The sequence below is a fragment of the Photinus pyralis genome, unplaced genomic scaffold (genome assembly GCF_008802855.1).
Source record: "Photinus pyralis isolate 1611_PpyrPB1 unplaced genomic scaffold, Ppyr1.3 Ppyr1.4_LG3a, whole genome shotgun sequence".
NCBI classification, from domain to species: Eukaryota; Metazoa; Arthropoda; class Insecta; order Coleoptera; family Lampyridae; genus Photinus; species Photinus pyralis.
This window is the reverse complement of record NW_022170509.1, coordinates 11,891,804-11,913,119: the sequence shown is the minus strand read 5'-3', so window position 1 is coordinate 11,913,119 and position 21,316 is coordinate 11,891,804. Positions and strand designations below refer to the sequence as shown.

The 21,316-nt window shown below is 34.6% G+C and overlaps 5 protein-coding genes across 11 annotated transcripts in view; 2 read left to right on the top strand and 3 right to left on the bottom strand.

The window, feature by feature from the left end:
• Positions 1 to 1,432: 1,432 nt before the first annotated feature.
• On the bottom strand, positions 1,433 to 9,214 carry LOC116165541 (major facilitator superfamily domain-containing protein 12-like). 2 transcript variants are annotated; one of them, XM_031480080.1, is made up of 8 exons: positions 8,696 to 9,214; positions 8,542 to 8,644; positions 6,602 to 6,809; positions 6,276 to 6,549; positions 2,050 to 2,347; positions 1,849 to 1,999; positions 1,686 to 1,802; positions 1,433 to 1,618 (listed from the first exon to the last, which is right to left on the bottom strand). In XM_031480080.1, the coding sequence occupies exons 1-8, from the start codon at positions 8,906 to 8,908 to the stop codon at positions 1,615 to 1,617; spliced, it is 1,368 nt and encodes a 455-aa protein (XP_031335940.1). In that variant the 5' UTR covers positions 8,909 to 9,214; the 3' UTR covers positions 1,433 to 1,614. The 2 variants fall into 2 exon arrangements, with proteins under 2 accessions (XP_031335940.1, XP_031335939.1); XM_031480079.1 differs by having other exon boundaries at positions 1,690 to 1,802.
• Positions 9,215 to 9,274: 60 nt separating this feature from the next.
• Positions 9,275 to 13,665, top strand: LOC116165540. Of its 5 annotated transcripts, none has more exons than XR_004144164.1 (10): positions 9,275 to 9,725; positions 9,776 to 10,049; positions 10,097 to 10,317; positions 10,367 to 10,665; positions 11,026 to 11,174; positions 11,222 to 11,360; positions 11,597 to 11,720; positions 11,767 to 12,004; positions 12,076 to 12,233; positions 12,294 to 12,466. XR_004144164.1 is itself a non-coding variant. In XM_031480075.1 (9 exons), exons 2-9 carry the CDS (start codon positions 9,906 to 9,908, stop codon positions 13,642 to 13,644), a joined length of 1,578 nt encoding a protein of 525 aa, XP_031335935.1. In that variant the 5' UTR covers positions 9,275 to 9,725; positions 9,776 to 9,905; the 3' UTR covers positions 13,645 to 13,665. The 5 variants fall into 5 exon arrangements, 3 of the variants coding, with proteins under 3 accessions (XP_031335935.1, XP_031335936.1, XP_031335937.1); XR_004144163.1 differs by having other exon boundaries at positions 12,283 to 12,466; XM_031480075.1 differs by lacking the exons at positions 12,076 to 12,233; positions 12,294 to 12,466 and adding an exon at positions 13,381 to 13,665.
• LOC116165544 (alpha-endosulfine) lies at positions 13,655 to 14,611 on the bottom strand. The gene is made up of 3 exons (XM_031480081.1): positions 14,408 to 14,611; positions 14,222 to 14,356; positions 13,655 to 14,001 (listed from the first exon to the last, which is right to left on the bottom strand). Exons 1-3 carry the CDS (start codon positions 14,441 to 14,443, stop codon positions 13,810 to 13,812), a joined length of 363 nt encoding a protein of 120 aa, XP_031335941.1. The 5' UTR covers positions 14,444 to 14,611; the 3' UTR covers positions 13,655 to 13,809.
• Positions 14,612 to 15,939: 1,328 nt separating this feature from the next.
• On the top strand, positions 15,940 to 18,070 carry LOC116166069. The gene has a single exon (XM_031480901.1). The coding sequence runs from the start codon at positions 16,036 to 16,038 to the stop codon at positions 17,239 to 17,241; it is 1,206 nt and encodes a 401-aa protein (XP_031336761.1). The 5' UTR covers positions 15,940 to 16,035; the 3' UTR covers positions 17,242 to 18,070.
• Positions 18,071 to 20,036: 1,966 nt separating this feature from the next.
• The window catches only part of LOC116165591 (band 4.1-like protein 4), a 51,928-nt gene continuing 50,648 nt past the window's right edge, over positions 20,037 to 21,316 (bottom strand). For both annotated transcript variants that reach the window (XM_031480157.1, XM_031480158.1), the window contains exon 18: positions 20,037 to 20,776. In XM_031480157.1, coding sequence (XP_031336017.1) covers positions 20,630 to 20,776 — 147 coding nt within the window. In that variant the 3' untranslated portion in view covers positions 20,037 to 20,629. The remainder of the gene's footprint in view (positions 20,777 to 21,316) is intronic.

The window sequence follows — 21,316 nt, the reverse complement described above, 5'->3', positions numbered from 1 at the left end:
TTAGTGCAAGGATTTCGTGCGTACCGATATTTCTAGCACAATTGTTTAACTAAATCCCCTGAGTATTTTTTTCAAATCGTATATTTTGGCAGACGAAAATATGGAATGGTTTCTCAGGGCAGATATTGTAGAGCCATTGAATATTTATTATTCAATGGTAGAGCTTAATATCAAAGTCTTAATTCAAATAAAATTTAATATATAGACACTTGAAATAAATGTGAAACTAACACGTTTCAAATTTGATTGTGCGCATGCGCAATGCCAACTTCCTTATTTATGAAAACATTTCAATGAAATATATGTAGCACTTGGAATGAAAGCAAATCTAACCAGTTTCAAAATTTTCTCATTTACAGAATAATTTCAATAAAATTTAATATATAGGCACTAGTAAAACTAACGCAAGTTTCAAAATTTTAATTTTTTTATTTTTGTCTTTATTTTTTGAGTGGGCGGGGTTTCAGCCAAGGCTGCTGTACCAAACCAGGGATCTTCAGTATCGCAGCCGAGCTTCAACCCAACTGCGCCACACAGGCCGGATTCCCATCTTTCTTATTGATGATTATTTAAATGAAACATCACATGTAGGCACTTGGAATAATAGCAAATCTAACACGTCTCAACATTTGTTTCTGCGCATGCCCAATGCCAAGATTCTTATTTACGAAATCATTTGAATGAAATTTAGTATATAGACACCACTTGGAATAAAAGTAAAACTATAATACTTGGTGGTTTGTGATTAAAGGCTCAAACCTCAACAACATATTAAAAAATTATCTACTATTACATCACAAAAATCCCTCCCGACTGGACTAATAGTATATTTTGCTGAATCGTGCCAGTTTTAGTTTTAATTAAAATTCAAACGATTTACAGGTGAAGCAAATCAGTTTTCACACCTTTTACTGTTTCTGTAATGCTAAAACTGTACCTTATTTTATTATATCATTGAATAAGCACTTATTTAATGATTGTATTCATTTCACATGTGAATCTTATCATGAACAGCATTAAGTAAAGTTAAAAATGAACAAAATTAAGATTACTTCCCCTCCGTCTTTTGAATTATAGTAAAGGAAGATGTTGCAATACTAACTGCACTAATCCATATTCTCCAGCAGGAGTATGTTATTCCATCCAACACTTTCTTTTGGTGCTTTGTGTACCAAAAGGGTTGATATGAAACGCCATTTCAACCTCTGAAATACTTTTCCCAAAACATTAGCACAGGCTATTGAAAAGTGGGGCTAAAATCTATATACCTATCTATAAAAATCTTACGTTACCGACTAAGTCACCAACATACAGCACAAACTACTTGGCATAGACAGACGAAATTTGGCATGCATGTTTCTTGGGGACTGTAGGGGGAGGATTTCCCAAAATTCCTAGTAGAGGGTAATATTTATACGCGCGCAAAAGCTACTCTTTAATAATATATAAATATATTTTCTCTAAACTTGGAACTATTAATAAATATAAAATTAGCTATGTTGTAAAAAACAATGGTTAATTAAGTAATTTAATTATGCAATCAGTGGTTGGATCTCTGATGGGGATGCGTCCGAATTAATACTGACATAATTAGGAGTTTCACCAAATAATGAATTATCTGGAAGAAAACAGTTTGAGTTACTGGCAATCATTGTCTGAATTTAATATTAAACTGCAGTACCTACCTACCTTGCCTTCGTTTAATCAATGATATCACAGATAACGCGCCTAATATCGCTGATCCGCCACACACGAAAGTAATTGTGTTTCGGTAATATGTCACGTCCGAGTTATTCTTATGCCTAAAATTGTACACTTATGAAACGAATAAAGGACAAATCATCTTACAAATCTTGTATGATAATAACGGCGACTCCATTAGCTAACTTATCAGTGAAACTCATTATTCCATAGATAAAAGCACCATTTCCAGTTTTATCACCTATGAGATCTGCTGTAATCCCTAAACTGGTAACTAAAATAATAGAACCTCCAGCACCTGTAAAAGGCAAACATTGCAAATAGGTACAAAACCAACCTTATTATTACCAAAGAGCACAGCAACAACGTAAATTTCGTAATCGGTGTATTGAGGACCAGATCTTACTCCGATCCAACAACACGCAACTAAGCTAAGTGCTGAGCCGATGACGTATGCAAACCTTCTTCCGAAGCTACGATTTAACTTCTCGATGCACATGGACGTCACGAAACTGCCTATATACATAATTAAAGGAATTAAGGCCAGAGCGCTGGCGACCATGTTTAAGGTTTCATGTAGGTAGAGTGGAATGAATACTTGACTTAGGTTAACAAATAGTCGTGTCGCCATGTAGGTAACAGCTACCTGAAACAAAATGACCAAATTATTTGTATGCAGCCTATTTTCAAGGTATAAAAAGTTTTTAGCGTATTGAAAAATCGCTGTTGGCTGCACTTTGACGTCCGTCCGTCCGTCTGTCCATACTCCTTCTAAACCACTGTACCGATTTTGGCGATATAGGGCTCATTTGAAAGGGCTTGGTCCAAGGATTCCGTGGATACCCATATTTTTTGGTTTTGCGCATGCGCAGTGTCAAAAATTTGGTTTAACGCATGTGCGATGCTAACTTTTTATTTATGAAGATATTTAAATGAAACTTTATATGTAAACACTACGAATATAAGTAAAATTAACGACATTTTCAAAATGCGTTGTTTTGCGCATACGCAATGCCAACTTTCTTATTTATGAAGGCATTTAAATGAAATTTTGTACATAGGCATTTGAAATAAAGACAAATCTAACACCAGTTGCAAAATTTGGTTTTCCGCATGCGCAATGGCAACTTTCTTATTTATGAAAGCAGTTAAACAAAATATCATATGTAGGCACCTTGAATGAAACTAAAACTAATACCGGTTTCAAAATTACTGTTAACGCATGCTGTATGTTTTATTTATGAAGGCATTCAATGAAATTTGTAGACAATGCGCAATGCTATTTCCTAAAGCATTTATAAAAAGTTCCATATGTAGACACTTCGAATAAAAGTAAAAGTAATGCCCATTTCAAAATTTGTATGTATTTGTATACGCTCCACTATTTTTCATTAAACTGTATAGACTTTGACGATAGGCGGCTCATTTGAATGAGAATAGGGTAAGGATCTCGTGCCTACCTGTATTTTTTCCTGGTCCTAGCATTAATATTATTAGGAAGAAAATACGCTCTCGTCATTTATGTTTGCATAATGATTTTTTAAACTTGTTTAAATGTTGTGCAATGTTATGCAGCGATGTCGCCCGTTCCAAGAGAGTGTGAAAAAAATTTTGATCTGGTCGAAATTTGGTATCCAAAGGTTTTCAACATGAAAATAATGAATCCAAAACTACTTTTTTAATGTTAAAAAAAACAAAAATGGTCAAAATGTCATGCTGGGCACATTTCTTCCGCGTGCGCAAATAGAATGTAAACTTACGGTTCAGTTTATATTCTTTTTTTTTTCGACAAGTGCTAAGAATACTAAGAATTGGAAGTTTAAAATATAAAATCTCAGAGTATAAGAATTTTGAGAAAATGCTTAGAAAATTGCACGGGGCAAACCCACAGGTAAAATCGTTAATTCCATCTTCCTACCAGTGACATAAATACGCGAGGCCAGAAAAAAGGTCCCTGGCTCTTAAACCACATTGAGAATTGAGAAATGACAAGATGCATATACAAATTCTGATAAATTTTTTTAAATACCTTCACCTTATAATGAGAAATCTTAAGCCCAAAACTTTAACTCCACATTTTAAGAGTTCGACTTCAAATTGTCACTTGCAATGTTAATATTTCGAATGAGGGTGTAGCTGCCAATCACAATATTTTAGACAAAATGTTTGTTTTTGGCGAAACCGAAATACCGAAATAGAAGCAAAAAGTAAAGAGTACCCATAGTAAGAGATACAGCGCAATGGTATAAACGCGTGTTGGCTATAAGAACTCTCCCGCTAGGATAGGGACTTTAGCTAGGATTCCAAAAGCGGGCCCTCGCGTAGAGGTGGCCAGAACTAACCGCCCCTTTAAATTTTGCCGCGAAATTAGAATTTGCAGAATTCTTTATAGAATTTCGGTTTAAAATATTTGCGCGGTTGTCACATTTAATTTTGTGTGAAATGATATAATTAGAAAACCATTATGCTTAATATAAAAGAAATAAGCAACGGAGATTTAGTACATTGTTAATTAGATTAATATCTTCCTGTTTAGTTGGCATTTATAGAATAGAAAGTAATTACCATTCAATTGAATAACTAGTACAATGACAAAAATGTCATTAAATTTTTATTTTGTTATTCACCTAGACTTTCCACCCTTTGTACGTACAGTTAGTTCCCTTCAAATGCTAAACAGTACCACATCCCAGGGTTTGTTAAAGTTATATTGTGTTTTGATAACGTATCTTTAAAAGTTTAAACTTAATCGATGGTTCATTCGTGTGTATATATTAATTGCGATGCAAATCGCCGAAACGGTGACAATTTTTCAATTTCCCCTAGAAAAAGAACGATGTGATAAATGGTTAAACAATTTAAAGGGGAAGTAAAAAGTAAACAGTTTTGTTTGTTGAATGTTATTCATCGAACCTATCTATGTGACTAATGGACTGTAAACATTTGTATTAATTCGCTCTTTTTGTTTTATTCTGAGAACCTATAGGTAATCACCCTCGTAATCACCTAACCACCAACTCAATATTTCCTACTCCTTACAATCCTATGTATGTACATTATTATTATTTCCATATTGCGCGCAACGTTAAGCGTAAATATTTTGGATTTCGGAATTGGGCTACACAAGGTGTAGAAACGGTTTAAATGCCACAGTGCAATTCAAATTTCTTTATATAGAAATATTTTCTCCCCGAATTAATTTAGAGCAAAGTTGTAAATAGGTTTCTTGTAGCTCGGAAAAATCTGCGTCTGCTCATGTACTCATTTATGATTTTTCAATTCTGGAAACGGGAAAAATAAAATAAATTAGAATTTAGCAATTACGTAAAAATCTAATTTTTGTTTCAATAATTTCACGGCACGAGTGATTTTCACTAAAATGCTAACTTCCTTCGTTTCTTCGATTAATCATAACAAAAAAATACAAATAAGCAAATTAATAGACGTACAATTTCACAATCTACAAAACATTTATTTACAACTTTGCTGTGAGATAATTAGGGGAGAAAATATTTCAGTAAAACGAAATTACCATTGAAATACGTATGGTGCGTGCGTAGACCAGCCTGCATACAGGTACGGTAAGTACGAAATTCCTGCTAGGTAATTATAATTATTTTTAAATTTCATCATCCAAAAAATCGCATTAAATTCATTTAAATCACTATTGTGATTGGAGTGGCAATAGAAAATATATTCCAGTAAATTGCTTTCAAGGAAAATATGTAGGTAAGCAAACACAAACAATTGGCAACGCTGAAACTTCTGCCAATTATATTTATAAATTTACAAACAAGTAGTCGCCGTAAAAATCTGGTTTAGCCCCTCAGGAGTAGCGTGCGGTACAATAAATCCGCGAAAAATCAGTAAAATTGATTAGGCAACACACATTACACACACAATACTTTTCCCTATACCGTTGGATCTCTTACTATGGGTACTCTTTGGTAAAACTACCAATCTATGAACTTGACTGTGACGCTATCATGCTCGACTGTTGTATTCCCAAAATACCTTGCGACTGCAGCGAGTTTTTGGGTATTCCCTTTTTGTTCTTTATAAAAGCATTTCCAACATTCTTGCCCCAAAATGATGTACCAGAACGAAAGTGCACAAAGAATCTGACAACTCAACAAAAATTCCAGCTGAAATACGATGTATACCCGCATATACCCTCCAATACAGCACTGACGCACTGTATTTGATTTTAAATCAGTGCAGTTAATACACATTATAAAAAACTAAAACGTTGATTGTTATTCAATTATACCCAAAACTAAGAGTTAAGAGTTAGATGTGCTTTCAATTTGAAATTTGGCTTTATATTTACCTAATTTAACCACAACGTGTCCCTTAAACTAATCAAGATTCCCAGTGTGAGAGATGACTGTAGAATAAGCATCCCCAATTAAATAATTCGTACATTTCAAGGAAAATGTATTACGTCAGTGTGAGCAAGAGATAAGAAAATAGTGTGGTAATTATTCATAAGCATGACTTTCACTTACACGGTAATTAATTGATCACTTGTTATTGCAGGTGCAAACAGATTATTCATCGAAGCAATAATTTACCTGGTAAATTTGTAGATTTTTGAAAATTTCTGATATGCTAGTCCGCAGCTGGCCAGCATGAACATTATCCCCTCCATAATCGTTTTGCTCTTTTACAAATATATGAAATATGATCGTACAAAATACACCAATAGACAATCCTGTCCAAACCACGGTTTGGAACTTAGAAGCATCTGCAGGTCCAATTTGACCTTCATTCGTGCCACCATTCAAATGTAGAACGTACCACGTTATAATATACACTAGTACATTAGAAAGTACCGTAAAACCATATCTGCGAATAAGTAAAGTTGAATTAAATTTCAAAGAAAAGCCACGCGTCTTACCTAATTGCTGTTAATTTCGTGCGGTCATGCTCATTCGGCGTTAATTCTGGTATTAATGATAGATGGGATATCTGAATTGAGGCCCATCCAAATTGAAAGATGATTATGAATACTGAAAAATATATCATTTGCGCCCACGAATGACTTCCCGAGCAGTTTAAACAGGGCGAGAAAATAAACGGAAAGGAGCTGATAACGCATATTGAACCTAAAAGAAAGTATTTTAAGCTACACTCGAAACATTTTGCAGTTACAATAAAACGAAAATGGTATAAACGCAGCAAGCAAGCAAGCAGGAAGCAAAGATAAAGTGTTTATCTCTCCGTAAACGTCGTGTCTACCTACATCAATGATGCACTTGGTAGATCTTGACGAATTTTTAAAAATATATTGTATGTCGGACCACCTCAGCCTTGTCCCTAGCGTTTAATTAAGTGAAGTTAAGTAAAAGAATACCATTACTTGCAGCTTAATTTTTCCGAGTTTTTTACCTCAGAGAAAGCAACTTTTGTGTACAGGTTTTTTCCCACCTTTTCTGAATCTTTCTAGTTTGAGCAGATTTCTTGAATTTTTCAAAATCTCTAGAATTTTATTTTTTAAATTTGTTTGTACATTGAATTTGATTTCGTTCATCGCATTTGAAAGTGGACATATCCCATTAAAATGGTCGGCATGTCTTTCTAAATCTTATGATTGCTGAGAACAAAATTAAAGAAGAAATGCAAATTTCACGTTTTTAAAGGTGATTCCCAAACGAAACACATTGGACCATCGGTTTATTTGGACATTTTTTAAAATACTTATATGTAACAACCTGTACCTATATCATTTGCGCATGCGCTAGCGCAATGCATCTTGGGGATACGCTCAACTTTCTGGAAAAGAGGTATGCAACCGTTTTATTCTTAACATAAAATATTTTATTTTTGTACGCAAATGAGCAGGTGCTTAGGATCAAGGAATCAATGATCTTCATTTTTATATTCCTTACACGTCACGCTTCGTCAAGATGTATCATTTTCACTTTGTGAGTACCCTCTTCACTGCTGAAATTTCAAAAAAATCGTTCCACAAATAAGAAAGTTCATTCAGTACTTTTTCTTCATTTTGTTGGAGTGAGGGTTTTTTAAGGAGGAACAAGCTCAAAACAAATAGGGTTCATCTAAGAAACACTGTACAATATTGAGAATATGAGAATTTATCGTCCTAACAAAGAAAGTCCCACAACGACACTGTAACAGGATTTTTTTTCAAAAACCATTTTTTGTCTATTTCTCAAGAAGAAATGGGAAAATACAATTTTTTTTAATTTGTTTGGGGTAAACCAATACTTTCCTTCCAGAGAAATCAATTTTTGATTAAAAAATTACTTCCATAATTAAACCTACCTTTAACCACCAACATGATTATAAATTGTAACCCAAGCATTGAGTCAAACACCTATGTAAATGTGTTAGCTCTTTTTGTCTAATAAGAATTGTCCCCAATTCTGGAGTTTACGCACAAGAAAAAGAATGGGAATTTGTTGACTCCTGCAATGAACACTACAAGAAAAACAAGTTTCCAGGAAAAGATATAATCGAGGATATAATCTTGGTCTTGGATGGGTACAATTAAACTTTTAAAATGGAACAGTTAAGTAATGTAGATGAACTAGTGATAAAAAAATTATATTTCAAGTGGTAAACCAGTTTTGAAATTCACAGTGACTTAGCCTCATGTCCAATCAATTTCAAGATATCAATGATAGACAAATTATCATTACCAGGTACAAATATTTATTTTTGTTTGATTGCACTTTGACTTATAATTGAAACACTTTTAGGCTGCCCATGGTTATAAAAAGTTGCAAAAACTAAAAAAAGCACAAAGTTAGCTAAAGCTTTGATGCAAGCAAATGTTATTATGAATTAAATGTCCAAATACCTGTCATGTTTTACCTAATAAGTGCCAGGTTTTTCTTCTGCCGTAGCGGCACAGCCAAATATTGTCCGATTGGTCAGAGTGAAAACCGACAAAAGGGGTAGACAAGGCGTCCGCGACCTAGACGATGAGTTTTAGATGATTTGCAGGAACATTATGACATGATCATACCTGGCCAACCAACAACATGAATCCGGCTTCCCAATTACTGAATTCTAAAACTAGATGGAAGAATACTAGCAGGTAGGTAAACCACATCGAAGCACACACATCGTTGAGAACGTGGCCCATGCCATACGCCAATTGTAATTTCAAGGGCAGTCTGCGATAAACTTCAGTATATTCACCACTATCCATCACAGCACCACTACCGCTGGTATCCATTCTTGTGGGAGTATGAACTGGTACCGGTTAACGTTAAACCTTTTAGTCACATGTATGACCAAATGATTGATAAGTTGAGCATTCACTAGGAGGGAAATAATCACGCGTAATTACTAGCTCACATATGGCACTATGAGGTATTATTTGTAAACTTTTGCTCAGTGTTTTTATAGAAATTAAGAGACGTCACCCACATATTTGTGTCAATACTTATCTTCACCCATTATTCATCATCACAATTGGTTGCTTACATAATTACATACGTCACGGTGACCGATACGGGTTTTAGGGAGGCATAAAAACTTCAAAAGAAGTCTTTTTGTTAGGTTAGGGATTTGTCAACAAAGAAACGTGACATGACCTTTGGAAAATAAATAATAGACTGCGCAGTTTAACGTTTCTAAATCTAAATGTGACTCCCTTGTCAAGATCGTGACCGGTCTTTTTAAAATTGCCGCTCAGAGTAAGAAATTTCTATTTCTATAAAGAATCGGGTTCTCATTTCGCACCGGAAAAACTAATGTGGACATAAGCCATTGAATTACCGTTTTGGTTAACTCATTTCACGTATTTATATTATTGGATTAAATTTGCGTTAATATCGATCGGTAAAATAAGATCAATTTTTTTCTTAACATACGCCTTCCTCCATAGGAAAGCTGTTTTGCACTTTCCACGGAAATCATAAATCATAATCAGTCATTGATACTGATATATATAATTCCTTACAAACTTCCAGAATTTCTACACCTTTTTAATATTTTAATTATACAGGGTGTCTCCGGTAGAGTGGTTGGTCACAGGTCAATACCTACTTGTATGTATCACAAGATGTAAAGTATATTTAAATCTGTGCTTGTATTGTAGCATAAGCATTGTTTATCGTAGCTTCGGAATGCACATATGGTTGAATGCACCCCGTTGCTACAACAATTATTGTTAGGTTATGTATGTTTTAAAGTGTAAAATCTAAATTTATCAATAATTACGTTATTCGATGGATACGACTGACTTTGATGACATATTTTTATCGGATATCGACAGTCAGTATCGTTCATTAAACATCAACGACTTCCAAATGTTGGCAATCGAGATTATAAACAACGAAGACATTAAAGACGGTACTGCACTATGCTTCCAAGTGAGTAATCTCATATAAAGTGCCATCACCTACCCTTCTACTTCCAGGTCTTCTATAGGTGTATGTCACGTTCGATTCGCGAAAAGACATTTGAAGGCCAGTACACGGAATTACCTACAATATTAAGCTGTATATTGCACCTCAGAAAAGTGCTCAAATTCAACTCTTCTTTGTTTTTTTCTTACCTCACAGAAGAATTTCTAACGTTACCCATAGAAATACTGTGGTGGTTACATAAACATAACATTACAAACTTCGTTCACTATTGGTAAGAGGTTCGCTAATTGTGCATGAGAAGTTTATCGTTATTGTTGTAGTTGTTTTTCAAAGTACATGACATTATCTGCATCATTATTGAGATATATTGAAGCTAAGAAGCAACACTCGATATTTGTATATGATAGAATTGTTCCTGATCTCATTGCAGAACTTCTTCGTCACGCATACACACCGCCGAGCTTATTTCATTTACATTACCGTGTGGAGTGGGAATCATTTTGCAGCAAGGTTTTGTACGATATGGTTGATAGCATTTTGAGTGCTGTGTTTCTTGATAGCTCTTGTTCTTATCTCAATGTTTTCAATCATGTGCAAAATTTAGATAGACAGCTTCCTAGTAAGTATCCACTGTATTTCTGTTACAGATCATGTGTTACATATTAATTCTCACTCAATAACCTAAGGGATTAAAAATCAAAGTTGTGAAGGATATCAATATAATCGAAGATATCTAGAATCCTTCTGGGCAGCTAGAGGGAATTTTATGAGAGAGCTCAAAAAAAGTTAGGGGCCACTATCATTTATACACAAACTTTTACTTAATATACTTAGTATGTCTATGTTTGTATACACAAGAGCTTAGAAATCGATTGATTATATTAAATGTGTGAAAAGCTTTTTTGGTTTTAAAATCTTATGACATTTAAAATAATTGCACTGATGTTGTTGTTTTTTCCGATGCGTCTCCTTTTTTTAGGGGTCGTCGTCAAAGATTTTTTTAGAACTGCCCTAAAAAAGCTAATGGTTTACAATGTGGATGAATTCGATATCTACGCTGCATACACATATCAAGAGCTGTGGAAATCGAGCAGACTGAGTAGAAATCTTTTCACATTCCTATCAGAGGTTTGTTTTCTGTTGTTTCTTTCTGTACGTTACTCAGAGATTTGAAGGTATTCAGAAAGTTTTGCACATTACACGATATTATGGATATAATGGAAGACTGTGATGAAAAAGTAAATTGGAGGTATACCTTGGCAGCAGTAGCAGTTTCTACTAATGAGTCAGGCTCTGGAGGAGAACACGCTAAAGGTTTGCATTAATCGAGGTTTTTTTTAAATAGTAAATTTGTGTAGGTACTGGTTCATTTCATGATAGGGAAGCAATCAAATTCAATTAAATAGGTAAACTATCATTTAATACCCGTGCATTTTTCAAGTAGATTTGTAAAGTTAACAAGCTTACATTGTTATAGGTATTGACAAAACCTAGTGGCACCGCCATTTTAGAACTTGTGGTAAGTGTGTCCAAATTGAAACTTTTTTCAGATGTTACATCCACACTGTTACAACAATATTTTAAACGTCCAAAACCTCTGAATTTGGTAAAGTGCTTACTGTTTGCTAGACAGATTTATATGGAGGAAAAAGCCAAAATAGATTATTCGGCATGGTAAATTCAAGGTATCAAAGTGAATAAGTAAGTAATACATTTTTAGGTATTCTACAACCTTTGGCAGTCGAAGTAACTTTAAGCGGAAATGTTCCGAAACAAAATTTAAATTGTTAATGAGCACGTTGATCGAGCTGGTCCAGTACGAATCCAAAGATTATTTAAAGGTTCAGCACAGCCTATCGCTCGACGCACCTTTAATGTGTAATTATCTAATACACAATTACAAGTCATTGTGCAGAGCTCGGCTACAAGAATTGGACAAGTCGCCATCAGTTAATTACGTAAGTAGATAATTTGAGATTAACTGTATTATTTACAAATATTGTGCACATCGCCAAATAAACATTTGCAGAGGCTAGACTTTTCGGTCCGCGGCGCTGTGGATAGAAAAGGGTGGCTATTCTGCGGTGGTTATTGGGTGTAGGAGCGGTATTTGAAATGAAGGAACATTGCTTTTCAAGCTATCTGCTATAAGCATTTGAAGAAAAAAGTGGAGTCGATATGTAGTAGGTATGGACTATCCAAACAAAACAATAGATATTGTCTTAATTAGTCACAGTTTTTACATAGTTGTCGTTATTATTCGGATTATTCCCAGGGAAGGAACTAATAATAAGAGATGCAGTGTATATACGTTGTGAAATAGTTTGAATTTCGTCCACACTGGGAGGACTACACTCTGGCCCAACTGAGGTGACTAACTAAAATGTACTGTAAAGCCAAAAATAAAGATTCTCAGCTGCCACACTAATTTCTACCAACTTAACCTTAATATGAAATAAAAAAATAAAATATTTTAGAGTGACTAATACCCAAAATGAATGAAAAACAGTAAGAGTGTATGAGGAAAGCTATTCTATTTCGATTCACAAGGGGATATTTTAAATATTAGTTTTATGTTAGAATCCTTAAAAACCTGGAACCGGAAATTACTGAAGCCACAGAACCGCAACCATTAAAAAATAATTCCACTACTAGGTCCAGTGACCTATTAATTAATTAATTGACCATTATTATTTAAAATTGTTTGCGTTGCCATCTTATTGCGCATGCTTTGAATTGAATTGAAGGATGAATGTGTATAGATTTTGGTTCTAAGCGGTTTCTTGTCCATATGGTGTCCTTTTGAGTTATATATTAGGGTGCCTCACGCGAGGGCCAAAAATTACTGTTGTATTTCTGGATTTGATCCAGAGGATTTAAAGTAATTTAGAATCATGTCCTGGTCGAGCCATACTTAACCTATAGATATGTGTCCCAGATCCAGAAAACCAATGTAATGCACTTGGTGTTCCAACTCGTTTGATAAGTCTGGTCCTCATATAGTATTTTTTACAAGTCAGTTGTCGAATTGAGGGAAATATGCAGGCATATGGTACATGGGCATTTGAATGGTTTTGTTAGTAGATGGGCGGTTAGCTTGGGTGAATAATGAAGGTGGGGCATGTTTAGCAGCAGTATATTTCGGATGAAATTATACACTTTGTCTTTGAGAGTAGCTTTGTGTATGTAACGGCATTAGTGACTTTCTCAAGTGTACCTCTTAAACAAGTCCACAAAAATGTTGACTGGTAGCAGGTGTTGTAAAAATTCGAGTAGCATTGAATGTTTACCTACATGGTGTAACTGAATCTGTTAATTAGTTTACTTTTTTTAGTGCAATGTCAAAGTGAACATACTCCACATGATGACGGAAAGTGTTCGAATTGGAAGACCAAGTGCCATATTAGTCAATATTATGAAAAACCAAACTGAGCAATTTCAATGTATAGTCCTACCCCAACTTATGATAAATACAGAACCATATCTAACAGTTAAACAAATGCTTGTGGATGGAAAATATATTTCTTTAGACAAAATCAATGATGTTAACCTAGAGCTGGCCCAGATAATTGAGGATGATGATGACAATTTGTACTAAAAGTCAAATAAACATTACGCAAAGTGACCATTTATTTATTGTACTGTACTATAATTAAAAAAGGACCAATAATAATTAAAATCAGAAGTGTATACAAGTTACATAAAGCATAATACAGACTCACGATATTAAAAACATATTTTAATAAAATATCAATAAATCACACTAACTCACATTTGAGGTAAATTTTGACGGCTGAATGATCGAAGTCTTTCTTGCAGGTACTGTTTCAGGTGTTGGAATGGCTTCACCAGTCGCGTACGGATTCACGGGACCGGATACTTTTAAAGGCTGTTTATTGACACCCCCCATTTTCTGTTTTGCCATCTGATAATCACCAGAATCAAAGAATTTTTGCTAAAAACAATAACGCTCTTATCAATTACTAGAATTAAACGTAACTTTGAGAATAAAATACAGAAAGCAGCATTAGTACTTATCACAGTTTTTCAAACAACAATTATCGTGTTACTTTTCTGTACGATTTACAAGTTCAGTAACATGCCATGCAAGAAAGTAGGTATCACTTCTGTTGAGCGACATTAAAGTTGTACTTATTATAGTGAGGTGAACTTACACCTTTTGCTAATCTCTTCTGCAAAAAAGCGGAATGGCCCCCAATAGGACGCACGACATTCACGCCACCCATAGCAGATCCATACTTTGCCTTCAATTTTTCTTCTTCTAGTTTTTCGACTTCATGGGCGCTCATCTGAAATCGGCAGCTGTTTATTAACATAAATGTACTTTACCTTACACATACTTGGGTATCAATTTCTTGTTGATTCTCTTGCTCCATCACAGTGAACTTGAATACAAAATTTAAACGGTATCACAATTAAATCATGAGCGGCCAATAAAATACGTTGTAGAGCAAACGATTTATTTTTAGATAATTTTTTGTTTAAATAAATTTAACTTCCTTATCATACAATTACAGGCAGTGGATACCACACGAAGGTTATGATGTGATTCTGTACCTCTTGTACCGATTGCCCACGTAATTTTGTTACTAAACCAGTGACGTTCAAAAGTTTGCAATCTGATCTGTTGCTTGCCATGAACTGCATTCCTACACGGATGCGTAGAAGAACCAACAGGCAACCCAAGCTATTTTTATTACTTTATTTGATATCTACATTTATTTTGCCTCATTTTTAAAGTAGGCGAGGTACTACAGCCCTGGCTGCTTAACCAATGCGACCCGTTATGCACTTACAAATACTGATAAGCCGTCACTATCGGACACTGTTCCATGGCGCCCCACGGCGAGTCCCGTACCTGGGCTACGGAAGGGCTGCCCTTGCATTTGTTGTATACGTTCCAGTTCCGTGGTATTATTTTTTAAGGGTTTCTATACCAGTTCCGGTTCTGCGACTTCAATAATTTTTTTCCGGTTTGTAAAGGTTCCTACATAAAAAAATATATTTAGGAAAAAAATAATACATAAAATTATAGTGTATTATTATTTTGCATGAACATGTCAACCAGTGGATGGAATCGGAACCGAATTCTATTGCATTTTATGCAGTAGAGTACACGTTGCGCTTCGTGAGAGAAAAATCCGTTTTATATTGTTCTTAAAATTTGGTTGTGGCGTTAAAAACTTTTCTTAGATTTAACAATAGTGGTTACGGGTTATTATTATTACCGATAAAATATCATATTTAAGATGGGTAGGGTTAAACGTAATAGAGTTAGCTCATGAACTCACTTGGGGATGAATAATTACGTAATTTATTTATGTACATACAATTAAATTATTAATGAATTTATATCAGTACTTATATTCAATTATGGAGGATATATGTAAAAGAAAATTTATTTAAATTAATTGTTGAACATTATTGGTAGTGCCGCTTGAAATTGAACCTCGAAGAGGATAAATCACTATTTTTAAAACCACTAATTTCCACTGTGTATAGTAGGAATTTCAATTGTTTATTTACTAATCATAATCATGGTCAGTTTTTACCCCCCCCCCCCTCAATTTTGGTTCCTACGCCTCGTGCCGCATGCGAAGGAAAGGAGTAAGCACAATAGTGCTTTGGTGTGCCTAAGGGCTATCCTATTTAGCAGTGTAAATAGACAGATACATAGATGGATGCGATTTAGTCCGAGGCGTAAAAACTATCACGTCTTCATTCTAGTTCGCCGTCCTTCTTTCTGAGCCTGATCCGAGTGATGCTTATGAAAAAGTTGACGTGTGAATATTTCTTTGTACCTGGTATTTTTCTCTAAACGCAAGGTTGCTACGCAATGTCATATGAAAGCTGGCATCACTGACTACGCATGTTTGTTTTGCTTCTGTCAGCTGTTTATGTGATTTCTTGGCTATAATAATTATTTTGTAATTGCTCTTTAATTGTGCCTGATTACAATTCTGTGGAAATGGGGGGATGTCGTTGCAGTTACAAAAACTGTAAAAGGTCAACCAATAATTCTGAAAAAAATTTTCATTTTTTTCATTACCCTTCTAAGGATTATGAACGGTCCTTGAAATGGATTGCAAACGCCCGCAAACCCCTATTCCTCGATTTGCCAAAGGATCAGCTACGAAATAAAGTTGTATGTCAGAATCACTTTGAACCGCATTATTTTACAAATGTAAGTAAAAAAAGACTAATTCAGGCTGCGGTACCTACATTGGACGTGGGGTGTACTGACGAACCGCAAGCGGTCAAAGTGACAGTGTTACAGGCTGATGAGAAAGGTACTGTATTTACCGTTGACACAGAACCAATCAATGTGCGCGATGTGAACCAGGTTAGATCATTCCTGATTGCTAATGGCGATATAGTTCCGGCTAGTGCCGCACTAGAAGGACAAAATGAAACACAGATACGTGACCAATCGGAACTGTATAGTAATTCCTATAATGACCTTAAAGTGGAAGACCAAATGGAAGTTGTACAAGAAACTTTTGTGAAAACTGAATTGGACAACAACAACGATCAGTATGATATACCAGAATTAACCAGCATTCCTTTGCGTAATGGTGGTCCAAAAACTGTCAGAGTGCCTGCAAGCCCACCACCTGTGCCCAACACTTCTGCACCTGTACCAAATGCAGCTCTTTTGAAAAAGAAGTTGAACACAATCTTACCTGAAAAAAACCTAAGCACGATCAGTGTTTCACCTCCACCTCCACCACCCACATTCACACCTGTGCTGATCAAAGAGGTTTTACCAAATTCACTCCCTCTAAAAAAGAAATTACCCACAACCTCATCTGAAGAGAAGCCAAAAGAAGTCTCTCCAAATATATCCAGCATATCCAAGACCGTAGAAAAACACACCAAGGAAATCATGAATTTGAAGAAAATTCTGCGATCAAGAATACATAAAACAAAACGTACGAAAATGGACCTTTTAAGTAAATTACGTACCCTAATTCCCTCGACATTGTGCGCTGCAGTAAGTTTACATCTGTTTAAAAAAGAGGAAAATTTTACGCATGGCGAAAAACAATTTTTAAGAGCCTTACATGAGTCGTCACCAACAGTGATAGATGTGCTTAACGATCGTCTTAAGTGGAAATTGCCTAGGTCTGATGTAGTTAGGAATATGTTATTAAATCGGAATAAACTGAGATAATTTTTTAATCGATTTAACAGGCGTTCAATAATTGTTCTTATGCCTATTAGTTGACTCTTTCTACTATGAAGCTAGGGCTGTTGATAAATTCATATTGTTTGATATCAACTAAAACTAAAACCCGTATGAACAAAAACCTTGGTAAGTTTTGGAAAAAAAAATAGTTTTAATTTGTAAAAGTACACAGGAATTCGAAAAGTATATGTTGAAAGGTGGAAGGTAATAATTTTTGCAGTGATAAGGCATACATTTTTTTGTGATAATTGCCTGCGATCTGATCAGAACAATTATTATTATTAACGCCCGTTATTTCACTTATGTATGATTTATTTCTAAATGAATTAGCTAGTTCACTGTTTTATTTTGTGGTAACTGATTTTTTAATTCTTGGAAACACATCATGTTAAAGCGATTGTTAAAGTTCTTCTCTGCATTTGGTAATGCAGAAATCGATAACAGGGTTGTTTTTTTGAATTTATTGCTGTGGTTGCACTTGTCATTAAAATATAGCACTTTTAATTGGGAAAGCTAGTGCAATTTGTATATGATCTTGAACAATCTAACATAAAATTTGCTATACCAGTTTTCCCAATCAAAAACGTTATTAGTAATTGTCTTCCACTTTAATGGCCATTGTGCCATGTGTTATGTATTTGCTTTTTTATTTTTACAATTCAGATTTTTTTGTTTATTTTATCATTTTTATTGTATACCTATATAATTTTAAATTTTACTTTAAATAATTGATTATTGTATAATTTTTCTTTTTTAATAATTGATACTTTTCTCTTTAAATATTAAGATATTGTATATACCTACGTACTATTTTAACGCAAATAATGATCTATTATGTTCAAAAACACGTATTTGATATTCTTATGAAATGAAGGTGGATGAACTATAGTTCATGTACTCAAGTCTGCAACAACCTACCTAATCCGACAAATACTTCCAAATCTTGTGATATTTTGGAGTTGCAGAACAATACACCTCATTAGATATGCCTTAGCCTATTTTTGAATCTCTTATAATGTTGCCTACAGAAATGTAAGTATCCAGTATTATACAAAACACAAGTGGTTGCAGGTGCCTATTCTTAAAGGGTCTATCAAAGACTCGAAACTAAATTTTCATTCGGAAATTAAATGTAACAAATGAATGCAGACGAGATGGTTTAATTTAAATCCATTCTCTTTACTGTGTAAACAGATGTCATAAATGAGCTTTTCAGTCTAATAGGCTTTCGCCAAATAAACCAAAACTGGTCTTTGGTACCCTGATAACTTAATTATACCTAGACATTATAATAAGTTTGAGATAGGTGGTATGGAAACTGCTGTGCCTTATTATTATGTAGCTGAAGGTATTTCAGGTAGTATTAATTTGATCAACACAGCCTGTTTCTTCGCCTGGAAAGTTCCTGCGTCATTAGTGAAATAACCTTATTGATTTTGTCCCCCTATATTTGTTATGAACTCAATTCAAGTGTGACAATTATACTCATCTCCGAATATTGAACAGTTCAAATTGCTTCTGAAATGTTCAAATCTGACGCTACTAAAGAATTACCTCCAAAAATTCATGTGAGTCAAGGTAACTTTTGAATCGCATACGCGCTCGGCTACCGATTCCACAGTCCACAAGCTTTGTCTGCTCTTAAATAGAGAACCAAAAGCACAGCTTACTGATAGTAAGTAAGCTGTGCTAAAAGTACACAAGCGCTAATTGTGTAATTTGAATACAGGCAATGATGTACAGGTACGATCATTCACAAAAGTAATAATCGCCAAATAGATAAACCCTGTAGCATAGGCAGCCAACATACCTCTTACCCACCACATCGTGCTCCGTCGGTTTCTTCGGTTCGGGGAGGGGGTGCTTGGTTCGATTTTCATCAAATGTATCAATAATACAGTATAAACGGAGCGACTCCTTCCACTTAACAGGTAATTAAAAATCACGTCCCCATCATATTACCTTTCTGTCTCTGCGCAAAAGGGACGTAACCAAATTCTCCCGCGGAATATGCCCCCCAAGAGAACATTCATCACTAGACATTTTACGCTTTCGGAAAGTGACTCCCACAGTATCACCCTTTCTTTAATTAATTATATACTTCATTTTAAGAAACTCTCCTCCAGATAACTTATTTGCAGTCGGAGAATTTTCTCGCCAGGGAAAATCACATTCAGAAAACTTAAGCTTCAAATTAAGAAATAGCTGATGCTATGTTTTCAACTGTAACAGTTTTTGTCTATTTCTGTGACAAGATTCGCTCTTTTTTCTCCGAAAATCCAGTCTCTTCCCCTCAGAAAATTCCAGGCAAAAACGTTTCCTAAACTCGAGGAAAATTCGCATGCAAAATAGTGCTGGGAAGTTTCCCCAAAGAAAAGACGCCTTTCTCTAAGTAATAAAGGACATTGAATACTTATTCAATGCTAAGAAAGAATTTGTCTGAGGGAGGCAACTTTTCAGAAGTGGATTTTGTCAGAAGCGCGTATTTTGGTGGGGGCGAAAGAATATGCTGGAGGTGAATTTTCCTGAAGACCAATTCTGGAAAGCGAATAATATATATTAGTGTGGTTTATTGGTGTTTTTTGTTTTACTTTTTTTATGGTCCGCCTCACTCGACTCTCTGATGAGTAGGGCGAACAGCTATTATTAGATTTTAGGTAAGCCAGGCTCAGTATAATTTTTCTTTATTTTTGAGAGGTTGGAAGAGGGGTTTAGCCAAGACTACTCTACCACTACCACCTTAACTATACATTTACAATGCCTGAACTTTAACCAGTAAGTCCAGCGTTTATTCTACTATACCAAGCTCGCGGTATATGACTTTTTCTTTTTGTAAAGGTAAAGCCAGAATTGTTTACAATGTTTTTCTCTTTGAATCTTTACACCACACGTCGCCAGTTTACTATTAAGAGGAGGCATTAACCAAAATCGCCAATGTGAAGTAACGCCAAATCGAATGAAAATTCTATGTGGAACTAAACTGAGCAAACATAGGTACTATATCTATTACATTAGATTATTGCAGTGTGTTAAATTTAAAAAAGACAGATGAAGTGCTCTATATTACACAAATTACAAAATTCATATATTTGCATGGGCCTTACTAAATTAAAATTAATACTGGTATAGTAGTGTTGCAATTACTTTCTTGGTAATTGTGTAAAATTAATTACAAATGTATTTTGACTGTATACAAACTAGATAGATATATAAAACGTCGTCAAATAGATTAAATATTTTCGATACAAATTACAAAGACATCTATATAATATCGTACAGGCGAAACATTTACTTAACTGTAGAGGTGTAAATGGGTATTTCTTTCTCAAAATACACACCACATCAAATACATTCAATTATTTCGAACAATAAATTATAATTCTGTACTCATTTCCACAGAATCACTTGTTTCACATTTGTTTTGTTTACTAGTAGAGGAAGTTCCATTTGTGTCTGACGAAAGTTTTTTGCCTCCCTGACTGTCGTCCTTAGCAGAGGTATCACTTAGCGGTGTTGGGATCTATGGATAAAAACACTTATGAATTGTGCATTGTGTTATCATCAGCGATATGAATCTACTTTGTTATGTTAATGTCTTCGGTACTTACTGAAAAGAACTCCGTATTAGTGGAGTTAGTACATATTCCAAGCTGACTGATCGTGAACGATTTTTTATAGAAGGCAATGGAGGCTTTTGGGAAGCTTTACTACTACGATTGCTGCGACTTTGTCTTCTCTGTATCACATATAATATTTTATACATAGTTTAATATAATATAAAAACTTTGTAAGTCTGCTTCAAAATATGTGAGACAGAGGACGAATAATTTATTTTAATGTCAAGAAAAATGAATAACTACTTTGTTTAAAAGCAAAGCCACAGACTAAAGATTGAAGCAGCCTTAAAGACAAAACGAAAAACCCAGAAGTATTAAACTAGATTTAATTATTCACTACGGACATATGATAAATGATTTAAGTGCGAATTTGGTAAGAGTTATAAAAAATATAATTATATCTAGCTCTCTAACTTTTACAATTAAAAAAATAGTTCCAATTT